Here is a 16,293-nt window from a genome sequence, read left to right as displayed (position 1 = left end):
CATATCTGGTGTCACAATAGCTTGCATTTAAAAAACCAAAAACTTTGACTGTGAAATAATAGCTTCCTTCACATATGTGCGTTTCAGGGCCTGCCAGGGCACAGTGTCACACCAGTGCAACTCATATCTGGTGTGTAACAGTAGTGTACATTTAAAAATTAAATACAGGGGGCTTGTTGTCACCTTTCGGGGCCCCTTGGTGTTGTACATGGCTGGGTGGAGGAAGAGACCTTCAATGACATCAGTGAGGACAAGGAACGGGACATGGCTAGCTTGGTATCCAACCTTGTGCAAATGGACTGTTTGCGGTGCGTTAAACGGGGAGTTTGGTCTGTCACTGTGAAGCGGGCGTAAACCTTACACTACCTGATCGATACAACATCATACCTGATGTTTTAAAGCACGTTGTTCCAAACAATTTAGGAATGTTAGGTGATTTATGCCCTTTATGGATTAAAACCAGACTCTGCATCAACTATGTAATTTTCCATGGGAGTTTTGCCATGGATCCCCCTCCGGCATGCCACAGTCCAGGTGTTAGTCCCCTTGAAACAACTTTTCCATCACTATTGTGGCCAGAAAGAGTCCCTGTGGGTTTTAAAATTCGCCTGCCTATTGAAGTCTATAGGGGTTCGCCCGTTAGAACATTTGCGGAAGGTCGCGTTCGCGAACGGAAAATTTCATGTTCGTGACATCACTATTGTACAGAGATTCCTTTTAAGAGTGGCAGTGCTCGTTGAGAAATACTTAGAAAACACTGTAGCCTAGCTTGTGCAGATATGAATTCCTTGAGATTACATGTTAACTGGCATGGCTACTTGTGGAATTTAATTATCAGTTCTGCTTCCATAAGCTTTCTCCATTCGTCAGGCTGGTAATGTACCTCCCCGTGTTACCCTCTTCCTTCACATTCCGTGTCCTGTGAGTATATTCTGCAGGGGTGCAGTTGTTAACACTGATTGCAGGCATTTTGCTTGGGGTAGAGAATACTCGTAAAATAATGTGTGAATACAGTGCTGCCAGGACTCTCAACTCTCCGTATGCTGCTGCTTATTAGAAGGGGCAGATTCATGCAACACGCAGGTACACAGCTTGAAACCCAGCAAATCAGGTTCTGTTGTCCACTCCCCTCCCCCACCCACCATGGGTGGTTGCTTTTTGCAAAAAATTTTCTAGAACAGATTCCATGATGCTTTGTCGTTCTAAAACAGCTGAGGATCTTTGGGCACCCATGATCTAAGCTGTTGGCTCCTAGCCTTTTTCACAGGGACCCCAAAAAAAAAAAGCCTCCCACCACATTCTTGAGTCAGATTCTATAAATACTAAAACATTTTGACAAACCACCTCTATCAGTCAGACCCTTCCCAGAGTCAATTCTCCAGCAGATTGGAAAGAAGCATCACAATAAATATTCTACGGGCTGTTGTCTGCTGCACACAGGGAAATGACAGGTCATTGATGTAGGTTATGCTTTTTAATATATGTGGAAAGGCACTGACCCTTTGGAGGTTTGGTATTTTTTTTTTTTGCCTGTTAAAGACGTTGATTTATTTTTATGTAGAACAGGACCTCTGGCAATTCAAAGTAACAATTCACCAGTCTTAATCACAGAATCATGGGTATTCACTAAAGTGTGAAAACGTTATGAGAAAATGGTCAACTAAAACCAGAAGTGATTTGGAAGTGTTTTTAAGCTAGTGAAAATGTATATGGGGTGTGAAATTAAAATACTACCGTTAATAGAACAAAGAATTGTAGTGAATTGAAAACCAAATTTCAAGACTTAAAAGAACACTATAGCGTTTAAAATACTTTTGTATTTCTAAAGCCATAGTATCCTCAGCCGTAAGCCTATTGTCTAGACCAGTGGTTCCCAATCCAGTCCTCAAGTACCCCCTAACAGACCAGGATTTAGGGATCACCCAGTTGTGTCTAAGGTGTTTTTAGAAAGAAAACAGGGTAATCCCTAAATCCTGGCCTGGTAGGGGGTACTTGAGGAGTGGGTTGGGAACCCCTAGTCTAGACCATCATGGTGTTGAAAGTGTTAAGCTCCTTTAAATACTTGCCTCTTTCCAGCGCCAGCACACATTAGGCCTTGCTCACAGGAAAGCATTGGATCTGCTTTTCTATGGAGATTTTGAGGAGTGTGAGAACATTCAGCGTCATTTCACAGAGTAAAACTTGTATAAATGCAATTCGCTCCTCAAGTGGCTTTCTTAACCTTGCACTGTAAACATTGCAGGGCTAAGGGGGACAGGGCACCCAAACCACTGAAATGAGATTATGCAGTCTGGGTGCCTATAGTGTTGCTTTAAGAGGTAGTAAAACATTTTTAAAAAACGCTAGAGTCCGTAAAAGCTGAATTTTGCCAAAACCTGCTGCTTCGAGATTAAACCCGTGAATTTAGTTGAGGCTTTGAGTGCAGAGAGTGTATAAAGTAATATACCGTATATACTCTAGTATAAGCAGAGTTTTTCAGCACATTTTTTTCTGCTGAAAAACCCCAACTCGGCTTATACTCGAGTCACTGTCTGTATTATGGCAATTTACATTGCCATAATACAGACTGGGGGCTGCAGAGAGTTTACTTACCTCTCCTGCAGCTCCCTTCTCCTCCGCGCCGGTCAATTCAGCACCTCTGTCAGCTCCCAGTGTAAGTGCCGCGGGGTCATAGTGCGGTTCTCGCGAGACTTACAGTGTGAGCTGACAGAGGTGCTGACCGGACCGGCGCGGAGGAGGAGGGAGCCGACAGGAGCTGCAGGAGAGGTAAGTGCTCTCTGACAGCTCTCTGACAGCCCTCCTCCCCCCCACTGAACTGCCAATGCCACTGGACCACCAGGGAAGGAGAGCCCCCATCCCTGCCATGTATCAAGCAGGGAGGTGGGACGAAAAAAATAATAATAATAATGTAAAGAAATAATATAACAATTTTTTTTAAATAATAATTAATAAAATATCAAAATGCCCACCCCCACCAACACATACACAAACACACACACTGTAAATAAATATTAAATATATTTTTTTTAGGATCTAATTTTATTTAGAAATTTACCAGTAGCTGCTGCATTTCCCACCCTAGTCTTATACTCGAGTCAATAAGTTTTCCCAGTTTTTTGGGGTAAAATTAGGGGCCTCGGCTTATACTAGAGTATATACGGTACCACACACACTGAATAATGTTCTCATCTAACCCACTAGAACCAACAGCCACTATATCAAGTTTAACGTTTGGTAGCAACAATCCCAAATGAGTATCACATTAATAAAACACACACGTATAATTGTAGATCTTTTAATCTGAAAGAATGAAATTACTATACACAAAAAAGTAAAAATGTCAAATATTTAGCCCCAAATCTGTGTATATACGGTTTCTGTGAAGAAACAATTCATTAGCAAAATCTCAACGCATTGACCGGTACTGATGCAAATATACAAGAAAAAAAGTCAGAGAAAACAAGATTCACTGGCAGTGTTACAAACAGAATCTCAGACGTAATTACATCACAAAGTCCTTGAATTAATTACAGCTCAGTTATTTACAAAAATGGACAGTTTAAGACTTGATAGAACTTCATAAATATGAAAATAGACTTTTTCACTGAAAAGTTGCTTCAGACCAGATCTAACTGCAGAAAAACTATTTTTTTGCATAGAAATGTCATAAGAGCAGAAAAGTAACATTAAGTGCAAATAGGATTTTGTTTTCTTCCAATCATTACTATTTAAAAACAAATGCTGCATGAGATAGCAATGTACTAAGAGGAACCGAACTAGGCCTTGAATTCTTTTATTAGAAAACAGCTGTGAATATCATAAAAGGCTATTCTTTGTCATGGTTTACAAACAGCCTGCATCTATTGCTATACAGTGTGGTTCAGGGGTGGCAAAGTAGTAAGGCATCATGGGACTACTGTTTATAAAACATTTGCCTGCAGGTCAGAGATTAAAATGAAGATAATGAGTCAAATAACCCACAAAACGGCAGGAGACAAGTCTTATTCTTTATACATCGAATACCCATAGTGTGGGTTACTGGGTCAGGGAGAATACTAATTTACACTGAATCAACAGAAATAAAACAAAACACTGAATAATTAATAGGGGAAAAAAAGGGCATCTTTTTCCAGAACTTTAGTATGCGGGTATAAATCCTTCTCCCTCCAAAAAGAGAGCCTAGGTAAAGTAGCAATCTCATTTATACAGGTATCTTAAGTGTGTTGCAAAATCGACACTTTAATTAGCCTGGTAATAAATTAAATTCAAAAAGGGATTTTAAAGGGACGCTGGCATAACCAGTTCATCTATTGTAGTTGGTTATAGTGCCTGGAGTCCTCTGGTGCCGTACCTCCATTTGTTGTTAAACCATGTTCACAGTGATTGACGGTCCCAGACCACCAAAAGCTCCTCCCCAGTGGAGGTACGGCTAAATCAAAGATTACACACTTCCTTCTAGCCATACCAAATCATATCAGCAGTGGGTGATGTGATATGATGAAAGTGGTCAGCTAAAACGCTGCCCATTGCTTCCTCATTAGCCCAAGCAACACAAAGGGGATGGACTGCTGGGAACTCTCGTTTAGCTTTAAAAATCGTTTAACACTGACTTGGAGGTTGGCATCTGAGAATTCCAAACCCTACAACCACTTCAATGATATTAAGCAGTTACTGCTCCCCTTTAATGTAATTAATGATGTGGTCATACAGGTGATATATTATAAATGCTTCCAAAGATGCCCACCCCAAACATAGAATCCCAACAAAGATGTGCAATCACACACCACATGCAAAATTAGGGGGCACAGGAATGACAAAAACAAACAAACATGTAGATTGTATTCTAACCACCACTTCATATCAAAAAGACCGGTTTACTTCAATAATACTCGGGGTAATAGCATATTAATAAACTGGCCTGCAGCACTGAAAGGAATTTAATATTTTAAACCCATTATATGGTGCTTTTTTCAGCAGCCCTAGCCTGAAATGTATTTTCACAATTTTAACTTAAAATAAGTACACTATAATGGTTTGATTAAACTAAAAATGTCTAACACTCTGATCTTTGCTTGTAAAAACATTCAAAGTCTTTCTCAGCGTTTGGCCAGAAATAGATTTTAAAACATCGCTATAGAGGTGGAAAATCTCCACTACTTTTACCAGCTTGCCATATGCACAAATAAAATATCTGATATACGACACAGAGAGGAAAATAAAGCAATTCAAACTTCCTGTACACACACAATTTTGGGCAGGCAAATCCTGTTCTAGCCTTGTTTATAATTCATTCATGGTATTCTCTCCCCGGCGTGTTAAAGAGGTTACTGAGGTGGACTACTGCTCCCATTATCCATTAAGAGTGTTGTGGTCACCCTGTCAAACAGTAGAAACAGCAAATCCAGGCACAAATTATCTGAGAGTACTACATTCTCCTAAGGGTAATTTCAGAAAATGTGCTATACGCTATCCCTGCAGAATGAGTCCTTAAAGGGCCGGTATGGGAGCACATTGTATAAAGGGTAGGGGTTTGTCCCAGAGATGCCGCTTTCTGTACAGTGATCACTGTGGACATTGAATTTTGGTTCTTACAGACCAACTGAAGCAGCGTTAACAGAATTATAGGAAATAAGCCCCCTTGAAATGTGTACTTTCAAGTATTGCTGCTAATTCCGTAGCCTTTTACATAGCAGTTGCTAAAGATCAAGTCGTCATACTATTACGGCACTATAAAGGTGTGCTTTAATCCACTTCTATACTTATCAAGTCCGATCGTGTTATGTAATGTGGCGCCACAAGGGGGCAGTGTCATACGTCTATTGAATTAAGCAAAACTGGCACTCATAACAGAAGGCCAAGAATTTGTAAGTACAATATGGAGAGGACGCAGCACAGGAAGCAGGTAGGGATGGCAGACGAGAGAAACAATTGTAAACAAAACTACTTCAAAACTAGGAAAAACAATATATCCAGGGCTCTACCTCTTGACAGAACTTAAATTAGGGATTATAGATTTGCCATTTTGCAATCATATTTCCCAGGTTTGTGAGACACTCACTGCAGCAAACCTGCGCAGCCATATATCGGAAAGGTTGTGACGCAAACTGGAACGACACTAAAAATAAAGTATTTTAAAATTAGATTTTGCACATTAATTTAAAAACTCTCTTTTATTAAAAAAAATCTATATATAATAAAACAAGGTGAGAAGCCTCAGCTCCTAACCGCATGGGTTGTAGCAATGCAGCGGTTAAACTAGCTCCAGCTAGACCGTTATGGGAGGGGGCAGCCAGAGTTACCAGACTGGAGCCAAGTGACTTAACGAAGGATAAATGCGTTAGAGACCATCGATATATCAGGCTAAATAACCGTGTAGTATGCAGCAACATGCACGCACTGAAACTTTAAAGGGACATGCATCACTTGACAATTGAAACCAGGAAGCAAAGCTTATAAACAAATAAAGCAAGTTACAAGTACAAGTTACTATTAACTTGGTCATATTGGATTATTGGGCATGCCTCTCAGCTTGGTGAGTCTCTTCATCCTCGCACCCCCCTCAGTTTTAGACCAGTCGACTACTGACAGAATCAGGGCATCATTGTGCAGCAGCAATAGCGAGAATCCGACACCAGAGCCTGCTTTGCATGATCGCACTAATCAGACTCCCTCTCTTCTCCCTGTCAGGATTTGCAAGATTAAGAGATCCAACTGCAACTGTGTAAGTCCGTCAGCCAAGCCCAATGAGCTTTTCAGCATTCCTAGGGATAGGATGCTGATTGGTGCCCCCACTGGAGAGGGTGTGAAAAACATCCGAAAGAAGCAAGTAACTGTTAAAAACGCACGATACCTGCTTTTTTTTTTTTAGCCTGCAGAGCGAGGTAACTTGTTCGAAGCTAGCTGCTGTGTCAAAGTGATGCATGTCCCTTCAAGAAAGGGATCTACAAATCTGTTGACTCTTCACTTTCCAACGCTTACCATGTTACCTGCTGCGCAGAGTGTGGTTGTTCTAAAAGATCCTTTAGCCATTTCCGCGTTAAATTTCCTACAAGAGTTAATTAATGTGAGGGAACACTATCTATAGGCTGCATAAAGAGTCAGTAAGGAAGGATGGAGAATACAATCCACGATCATTATTTAAAAAGGCAAATTGACAGTTACTGCTAAACAAAAACACCCCACCAGAATATTCATTTAAATTTACACTCAAGCAGTCTGAAATTCCCATTCTACTCCTCTCACACAAGGGGATAGAAAAAGAAAAATATTTGTTATGAATAAGAAACATTCCAAGCACTGTAAATACAGCTTGTTGTAGTTATGGTGCTCCGATCCTGTCACAGAAAACTTTCCTTTTAAATACCGTTTGTGTGGTCTTTGGCATTAGGTACCACCTTCCTGGAGCTTCTTAAAGTGAAGCGTGTCTTGCACAGCCTAAGCAGGATGAACATGCTCACACTGTACACGTACTTGGAACGGTGAACAGAGAAGTGATACTTCTCCGTATGACATCAGTGGGAAGAGGGGAGGGGCCTGAGATAAAGATTTGTGATGGAGGGAAAAATACTAAATATCACGAACAGCAAGGATTTAATTCAAGGATAGGTTCGTAGCACTACAAACACTAAAATGAGTAGATGAGATGCAGTGATCGGAAGCCTATTCAAAGAGGGATGCTAACACTGTAATAAAGGACATTTCATCAATTAAGTGAACTAAAATTCACCTTCATTTTAAACTGGCTTTTAAAATAAGATATGCTTAAGGGTCTTTTTACCTCTTAGAAAAATAGGCAAGATATCAGTCGGCAATAGTGGGAGTCCCGAGACACGCACACTGCCCATAGAATAACTCTGGGCTGAAATAAAAATAACTTTTATTCTACACATAGGCCAATTCTGCTAGCACAACATACAGACTAAATGTTAGAGTGTACGCGAATTACATGTCCATAAATATACCTTTCTTCCACACTAGAACAATCTTATAACGTTGGCCTGTGGCCTGTGAGGTCTTAGTCCTGTTTACCTGCATATCATAAAGCTCCTAAAGAGTGCTTGTATCAAAAATAGAATGTATTTCCAAGGTCACATGTCCTGCTCCCACGTAACAAGATTGGAATATTAAATACTAATGTAGAAATATTAGATTTATAGCTCATTTATGATAACAGGGTGTGTCATGCAATCTGGGATACCAGAAGGTTATCCAACAATAGAACATACCACACGACTCTTCTGAAGATGGGCATTTGGCTGCTGTGATAGTGTGTCTCTCTCATTGCACACTTAAAATAAAATTAAAATCCTATGTTTTACTTATGTTCTGCTTCAATAATCGGTAAACACTTGGATGCAAGCCTGGAAACAGGTCAGTAGCCCACCCAGGCAGCAAGGACCCCCTGAATGTCACATTCTAACGATCCTTTGCAGCTTGTGGCAGGTTGGCACCGAGTTAGAGAGATGATCTCTGCTTTCTGCCGGTTTCCCATCTCCTGCAAGTAATGTGATGCTGCCATGTTTGGGCGCGGGGCTACAACAGAGAGATGACTCAGGCAAGGGAGAGGAAAGGCTCTGGTTCATATTGTCCTCTATTTCCATGTCCTCTGCATTCAATAGCAAGCTCACCAAGTTCTCCTCCACGCAGCAGTCAGTCGGACTCTGGGGACGCAGAGAAGATCTGTTGCGATTGACCAGCAGCTGATTGCGATTACCGTGCTCATGGCTTTCAGTCCTGGGCGAGCAGGCACTGTTCTCTGCCTGGGCGTAATCGGTACAGTCCATGTCCTCGTCATTTGTCAGAACAGGCTCCAGAGCTGGCGATCTCTGTCGAAAAGGGGGGATATCTGGAACACCATATTTAATGCTGCAAAGGAGCTTCTGCCTGACTTCTGCCCCCAGCTGAGCTGGATCACAGTTTCCCACAGTGGAGGACAGGGCAGTGGATAAGCTAGAGTCCTTTCTTGGTAGTTCAGGAGAAATCGGCAGTGACCTGCAGCGTCTTCCAGAGTTAAAGGAGCAGTCCACAATGTCTTGGCTCGCCTGCTGCCAATCCTGCCCTGCCAAAAGACTCCCACCAGTCTTAAGGGAATGTAAATCAAAGACATGAGAGATAACGGACTTGCTGGGCATGTCAAAGAACTTGATCTTTCCTCCCCTTAGGTCTTCTCTGGCATTAAAAGGGTTTACTTTGCGCAGCCCTCCTTTGTTCGGGGTGTAGAATGGGTCCTGCACATTGATCTTACAGGCAGGTTTGCGAGCAAAGATATCCGACTGACTGCGGGACAGAGTAATATTCCTCCGTGGACGTGGGGATTTTTGTGGGATCTTGTCATCCTGTGGCACAGTGGAAATTAGGCGCTTCACTCCTTGAGGTTTATCACTGGGTCCTTCAGCAGAAAAAAAAAAACAAATAAGAGTGAGTGTAATGCACACTAATTTAATAGCTATAAAATAATCAGCAACATGTCATATACAGCAATACTTTTGAAATTAAATCACATTATATTTAATTTCTGCTTTGTCAATATCATCTTGCGTACATACAATGAACACAGGCAGGAAACTCTTCTCCCCAGTGAGAGCCGAACTATAGCTCAGACAATCGCTGCCTACAGCCTAGCTCACAAAACTGGTGAAACAACATACAGCAGCCGATGTACACCTGCTACCAGCTTGCAGATCCACTTATTTTCTAGATGATGGGAACCACAGCTGCTGCGCATTCATTTATGGGATAATATAGGATCCAATAGACCAGAGTGAAAGACTCCTGTTTGGAGGCGCCTCCTCTTAGTAGCTGAATTCCTGCCTCACGTATTTGGACGATGAAATATTGGTCACAGGGTTAAACATGAAACTCTGTAACAGAATATTGGTGATCCAGTCGCTGACCTGGTCGGCACAGACAGGAGACATTCAGATGAGAGACACAGACTCACCTTTTGTGACAGGTTTGGTCTCTGTATTGTCTGGGCTCAAGGCCCGTCTCTCATTCTCGGCCTCTTCATTTTTCAAACGATTTAGTGCTTGTTCAAGCTGTTTCACAATATCCGCAAAGGTAGGTCGAAGCTTTGGGTCCATCTGATTTATATATGAAAAAAACAAAATTCAAAAGACAATTACAAAAAATAAATAAATGCAGGAAATGTAAAAATCTAGCAAAGTATACAATTCACAAAATTAGGTATTTAATGATAAAAAAAACCCACAAAAACCTCAGGACAATTCAAAATAAACAAGATTCACTATGCTTTTACCAAATATACAGAGGTTCTCATTACTAATCTCCCAGGTAATGAGAAGTGGGCGGCTGCCACATTAAACGTTACTTTGCTAAATGGAAATAGATTTTAAATTTTTTTTTTAATTTAAGAAGTAGATTGAGAGGAAATAAATTGTGGGTTTTTATCTTTGGGACAAGGAACATTAATACAATTCTGCAGACAGACAGTTCACCGATTAGAAGATGTATCCAAAGAACCCAGCAGTATCGTTATACAATATACCGACATTGAATTTCGATGGCTACGTTATGTAGAATGAAGACAGCTCTATGCGCATTTTATAGAATGATTGTGTAAAATACTAATCCTGGTTTGTGCTGATTTCAGGACAGAAGCCTTCCTTTGCACTGCCAATGTTGGGATTTACTGATATTTGCGCTTCTGTGCCCATTGCAGTCAGTATACATAGTTACACAGCTCATATGCAATAAGAAATTCACTACGCTTCAGATAAAAAGGACATTTCATGGCAATTCTGAGGGAGTTCAATAAATAAAATATCTTCCAAAATGATGTGGAAGAGCTTTAAATCAGCCAGCATGTTTAAAAAATAAATACCGTATATACTCGAGTATAAGCCGAGTTTTTCAGCCCATTTTTTGGGCTGAAAAACCCCAACTCGGCTTATACTCGAGTCAGAGTCTGTATTATGGCAATTTGCATTGCCATAATACAGACTGGGGGGAGAGGGGGGCTGGCAGAGCTGTACTTACCTGTTCTGCAGCTCCTGTCAGCTCTCTCCTCCTCCGCGCCGTCCGTTCAGCACCTCGGTCAGCTCCCAGTGTAAGTCTCGCGAGAGCCGCGGCTCTCGCGAGACTTACACTGTGAGCTGACAGAAGGAGCTGCACGGACGGCGCAGAGGAGGAGAGAGCTGACAGGAGCTGCAGAACAGGTAAGTACAGCTCTGCCAGCCCCCCTCTCCCCCCCACTGAACTGCCACTGGACCACCAGGGAAGGAGAGCCCCCCTCCCTGCCATATATCAAGCAGGGAGGGGGGACGAAAAAAAAAAAAAATAAATAATAATAATAAAAAAAAAAAGGGGTATAAGGACCACTATGGGAGGGGGGGGGGGGGTGTATAAGGACCACTATGGGAGGGGGGGTATAAGGACCACTATGGGAGGGGGGGGGGTATAAGGACCACTATGGGAGGGGGGGTATAAGGACCACTATGGGAGGGGGGGGGGTATAAGGACCACTATGGGAGGGGGGGGGTATAAGGACCACTATGGGAGGGAGGGGGTGGGTTAAGGACCACTATGGGAGGGAGGGGGGTATAAGGACCGCTATGGGAGGGAGGGGGGGTATAAGGACCACTATGGGAGGGAGGGGGGGGGTAAGGACCACTATGGGAGGGAGGGGGGGGGGGATAAGGACCACTATGGGAGGGAGGGGGGGTATAAGGACCACTATGGGGTGGAGGGGGGTATAAGGACCACTATGGGAGGGAGGGGGGGTATAAGGACCACTATGGGAGGGAGGGGGGGTATAAGGACCACTATGGGAGGGAGGGGTGGATAAGGACCACTATGGGAGGGAGGGGGGGGTATAAGGACCACTATGGGAGGGAGGGGGGGGTATAAGGACCACTATGGGAGGGAGGGGGGGGTATAAGGACCACTATTGGAGGGAGGGGGGTATAAGGACCACTATGGGAGGGAGGGGGGGTATAAGGACCACTATGGGAGGGGGTGGGATAAGGACCACTATGGGAGGGAGGGGGGTATAAGGACCATTATGGGAGGGAGGGGGGGGTATATGGACCACTATGGGAGGGATGGGGGGGGATAAGGAACACTATGGGAGGGAGAAGGGGGATAAGGACCACTATGAGAGGGAGGGGGTGGGATAAGGACCACTATGGGAGGGGAGGGGGAAGTAAGGACCACTAGGGGAGGGGAGGGTAAGGACCACTGGGGAGGGGTGAGTCAGGACCACTGGGGGGGGGGAGTGAAGGAACACGGGGGTGGGGAGGTAAGGACCACTGAGGGAGGAGGAGGGGAAGTCAGGACATATGGGGGGGGGGAGGGGGCGGCAAAAAATTTTTTGCCTACGGCGGCAAATATCCTTGCACCGGCCCTGCACACACTGCATTCACACACTGCATTCATGCACACACACACTGCATTCATGCACACACACACACTGCACTCATACACACACACACTGCACTCATACACACACGCTGCACTCATACACACACACATACGCACACACTGCATTCATTATACACACACTGTAAATAAATATTCAATTAATAAAAAATTTTTAGGATCTAATTTTATTTAGAAATTTACCAGTAGCTGCTGCATTTCCCACCCTAGTCTTATACTCGAGTCAATAAGTTTTCCCAGTTTTTGGGGATAAAATTAGGGGCCTCGGCTTATATTCGGGTCGGCTTATACTCGAGTATATACGGTAAATACAAATTGGAACGCATTGTCGAACAATTCCGGCTCGGTTTTTCCTACATATAAATGCATATGCAGTACATGGTAAGTGCCAAGGTAGAAAGAGATTTGACTAACCCATTGATATGAAGGGTTACCTGGGTAGCTCAGATAAGGGTTAAAATAAATAAAACACACCCACTCCCTCCCAACCAGACTGGCTGCATAATATTACAGAGAATTCTCGCCATGCAACTTGTTTTACCGAGAGAAGTCCAAAATAAAATATAAAAAATACATGGCCTCTCTGGGCTTCCGTACAAACCTGCAGTAAAAATACTATATTAATATATAGCCCCAACAAATTCCGTAGCGCTTTACAGTGGGTGGACTAACATGTAATTGTAACCAGACAAGATGGACACACAGTAATAGAGGGGTTGAGGGCCCTGCTCAATGAGCTTACATGTTAGAGGGAGTGGGGTATAGTGACACAGTAACAGAGGGATTGAGTGCCCTGCTCAATGAGCTTACATGTTAGAGGGAGTGGGGTATAGTGACACAGTAACAGAGGGATTGAGGGCCCTGCTCAGTGAGTTTACATGTTAGAGGGAGTGGGGTATAGTGACACAGGAACAGAGGGATTAAGGGCCCTGGCTCAGTGAGCTTACATGCTAGAGGGAGTAGGCTATAGTGACACAGGAACTGAGGGATTGAGGGCCCTGCTCAGTGAGTTTACATGTTAGAGGGAGTGGGGTATAGTGACACAGTAACAGGCTCAGTGAGTTTACATGCTAGAGGGAGTGGGGTATAGTGACAGTAACAGAGGGATTGAGGGCCCTGCTCAGTGAGTTTACATGTTAGAGGGAGTGGGGAATAGTGACACAGTAACAGAGGCATTGAGGGCCCTGCTCAGTGAGTTTACATGTTAGAGGGAGTGGGGAATAGTGACACAGGAACAGAGGGATTAAGTGCCCTGGCTCAGTGAGCTTACATGCTAGAGGGAGTAGGCTATAGTGACACAGGAACTGAGGGATTGAGGGCCCTGCTCAGTGAGTTTACATGTTAGAGGGAGTGGGGTATAGTGACCGTAACAGAGGGATTGAGGGCCCTGCTCAGTGAGTTTACATGCTAGAGGGAGTGGGGTATAGTGACACAGTAACAGAGGAATTGAGGGCCCTGTTCAGTGAGTTTACATGCTAGAGGGAATGGGGTATAGTGACACAGTAACAGAGGGATTGAGGGTCCTGCTTAGTGAGTTTACATGTTAGAGGGAATGGGGTATAGTGACACAGTAACAGGCTCAGTGAGTTTACATGCTAGAGGGAGTGGGGTATAATGACACAGTAACAGAGGGACTGAGAGCCCTGCTCAATGAGCTTACATGCTAGAGGGAGTGGGATAAAGTGACACAAAAGGCATGGGAAGTAGATTGGAAGAATAGTACTCACTGAAGACTGTGTGTTTGTATTTTTTGTGGAGCCATTAACAGTTTTTTTTTTTGTTTTTTTTAATATATATATTTATTAAGAATTTTGTTCTATTTGCTTTACATATAACAAATACAGACAGAATAAATACACAACAAAAACCAAACAGAGGAAAAAATTCATCATGAGTGTATCAGAATTTCATACAGCTTGCGCTGTCAAAACATTTGTTAGTATAATTACTCATATAAAGATATTATATTATTTATCGTGTACGAGTAGACATACAAGGTACACCCGACTTCCCATCAGAGCAGGAGAGACAAAATGGCTGAAATCATGACAAAGTATTGTCCAAAAATATAAATAAAGACTATCGTCCAGAGATAAGCTTGATTTAAATATCATGGAGATCATATAAATTCCCCTTCTTAATATATGTGAGCCATTTAAGTTTAACTGTATATATTAATAAGATAGTGTAATTATATTTATAAATCTTCAGTTATCTCAGAGAGGAAAAACAAATTCATACATAGAGATTAACCTGGGTCTAAGAAAGCTTAACCAACCATTCAGAAAGCATTGTTTCTAGAAGATTGAGCTGTGTTGTTTATTAGCCCCTTTTCCATCAGTAGCTGAAACCTAATTTGTTTAATTAAAAGAGTTTTTTGGAAGGGCGTGGCCTGGACGCTGAGGAAGATGGCAGCATAGACCTAGAGCTCCCTGCAAGGCTCCGCTAAATCACCGCCTAAAGCACACTTTCACCCTGAAAATGGGCAAAACAAATAGACCCTCTCAACCCCCTAAACAAGCGGACACCCCCAGGAGGTCTCAAAACCCCTCCATGAGGCACTTCTTGACCGCACAAGCGGACGCAGACCCTCAGGCCTACACGAGCCAAACGGCCCCAGAGGACCCGCTCCCACTTACACCAAGCGGAGACGGGACCATGGCGGACAACCTGCCTACCGATCCAGCCGCCCACCACCCAGACTGGATGGAAATGCTACGCAACCTGCCCACAAAGGCCGACTTAAAAGCGGCCAACTCGGAACTCCGCACCTCCATCTCAACGGAGCTCCAAACGCTCAAGGAGGAAATCCGAGGCCTACACCAGCGAGTCGCCCAAGTAGAGGCGGATTGCGACCACATGTCAGCGGCGCAATCTGCGAACACGGACACGCTACGACTCCACACCCTCCAACTACAGCAAATGGCGGGCCACATGGAAGACCTAGACAATCGCGGCAGGAGGCAAAATATTAGAGTCCGGGGGATCCCGGAGGAAGCGGACAACTCCGCCCCAGTACAGACCACGCTGACCGGTCTTTTTAACTCCATACTAGGCCGCACACAACATGATCCCATTGACTTTATACGGGCACATAGGGCTCTACGGCCCAAAGGTCCGGAAGGGACCCCACCGCGCGACGTCATATGCTGTTTGATGAGCTACCAACTCAAGGAGGACATACTCAGAAAGGCCAGGGACGCAGGAACGGTACACCTTGGTGATACCGAGGTACAACTCTTTCCCGACTTGGCACCTGCCACGCTGGCTTACAGGCGAGCATTACGCCCCTTCACCAAACAATTACAAGCAAACAAGCTGCGCTACCGCTGGTGCTTCCCCACGGGGCTACAAGTACAGACACCAAACGGCCCCTTCCTGATGAAGGACAGACAAGACCTAAATGCCCTAGCAGCAGAACTCCAAATCACGCCGGCACCCTTACAGTGGCCGGACCCGTTAGCACCATACACGCCTGCTCGAGGGGCTCCACCCCAACCACAGAGTACGCAGACCCGGAGAACTACGCGGCAACAGGCGCTGAGGCCCTCGGGGGCCCAACTTTGAAGGGATCGACGACACGCGCCAAGATGGCGGACGACATCGGCCGACCACCACCAGTAGAGACTCCCCTACCACAATAGCAGAACTCTAACCAGACACGGACTATCACAACTCACATGGACTCCCCACACCTGGACACGAGGAATACCCACCTTAAAGATAATACCTAATGTTCTGTCTAGAACTTTGACACCCCTCCTCCGGAGACACCCGCCCTCGGAACTACGAAACCCCGGGTGCGGCCCGGACTTTGCAAACCATTCGATATATCACAGGACTGCCGCCCCCGGCCACAACCGAGACGACGCCCATACCGAAGGACTCGCAAGT

General features: G+C 44.1%; 1 protein-coding gene and 1 long non-coding RNA gene across 2 annotated transcripts in view; both read right to left on the bottom strand.

The window, feature by feature from the left end:
* Positions 1–3,281: 3,281 nt before the first annotated feature.
* LOC134568957 (uncharacterized) lies at positions 3,282–6,163 on the bottom strand. The gene is made up of 2 exons (XR_010084073.1): positions 4,640–6,163; positions 3,282–4,248 (listed from the first exon to the last, which is right to left on the bottom strand). It is a non-coding gene; the product is annotated as an uncharacterized LOC134568957 (long non-coding RNA).
* A 1,696-nt stretch (positions 6,164–7,859) lies between these two features.
* The window catches only part of TESK2 (testis associated actin remodelling kinase 2), an 81,725-nt gene continuing 73,291 nt past the window's right edge, over positions 7,860–16,293 (bottom strand). The window contains exons 10-11 of the mRNA XM_063427696.1: positions 9,941–10,082; positions 7,860–9,388 (exon numbers count right to left, since the gene is read on the bottom strand). Coding sequence (XP_063283766.1) covers positions 8,409–9,388; positions 9,941–10,082 — 1,122 coding nt within the window. The 3' untranslated portion in view covers positions 7,860–8,408. The remainder of the gene's footprint in view (positions 9,389–9,940; positions 10,083–16,293) is intronic.

The sequence above is a fragment of the Pelobates fuscus genome, chromosome 7, assembly GCF_036172605.1.
Source record: "Pelobates fuscus isolate aPelFus1 chromosome 7, aPelFus1.pri, whole genome shotgun sequence".
In the NCBI taxonomy this organism is placed as follows: domain Eukaryota; kingdom Metazoa; phylum Chordata; class Amphibia; order Anura; family Pelobatidae; genus Pelobates; species Pelobates fuscus.
This window is presented reverse-complemented; position numbering and strand designations above follow the sequence as displayed.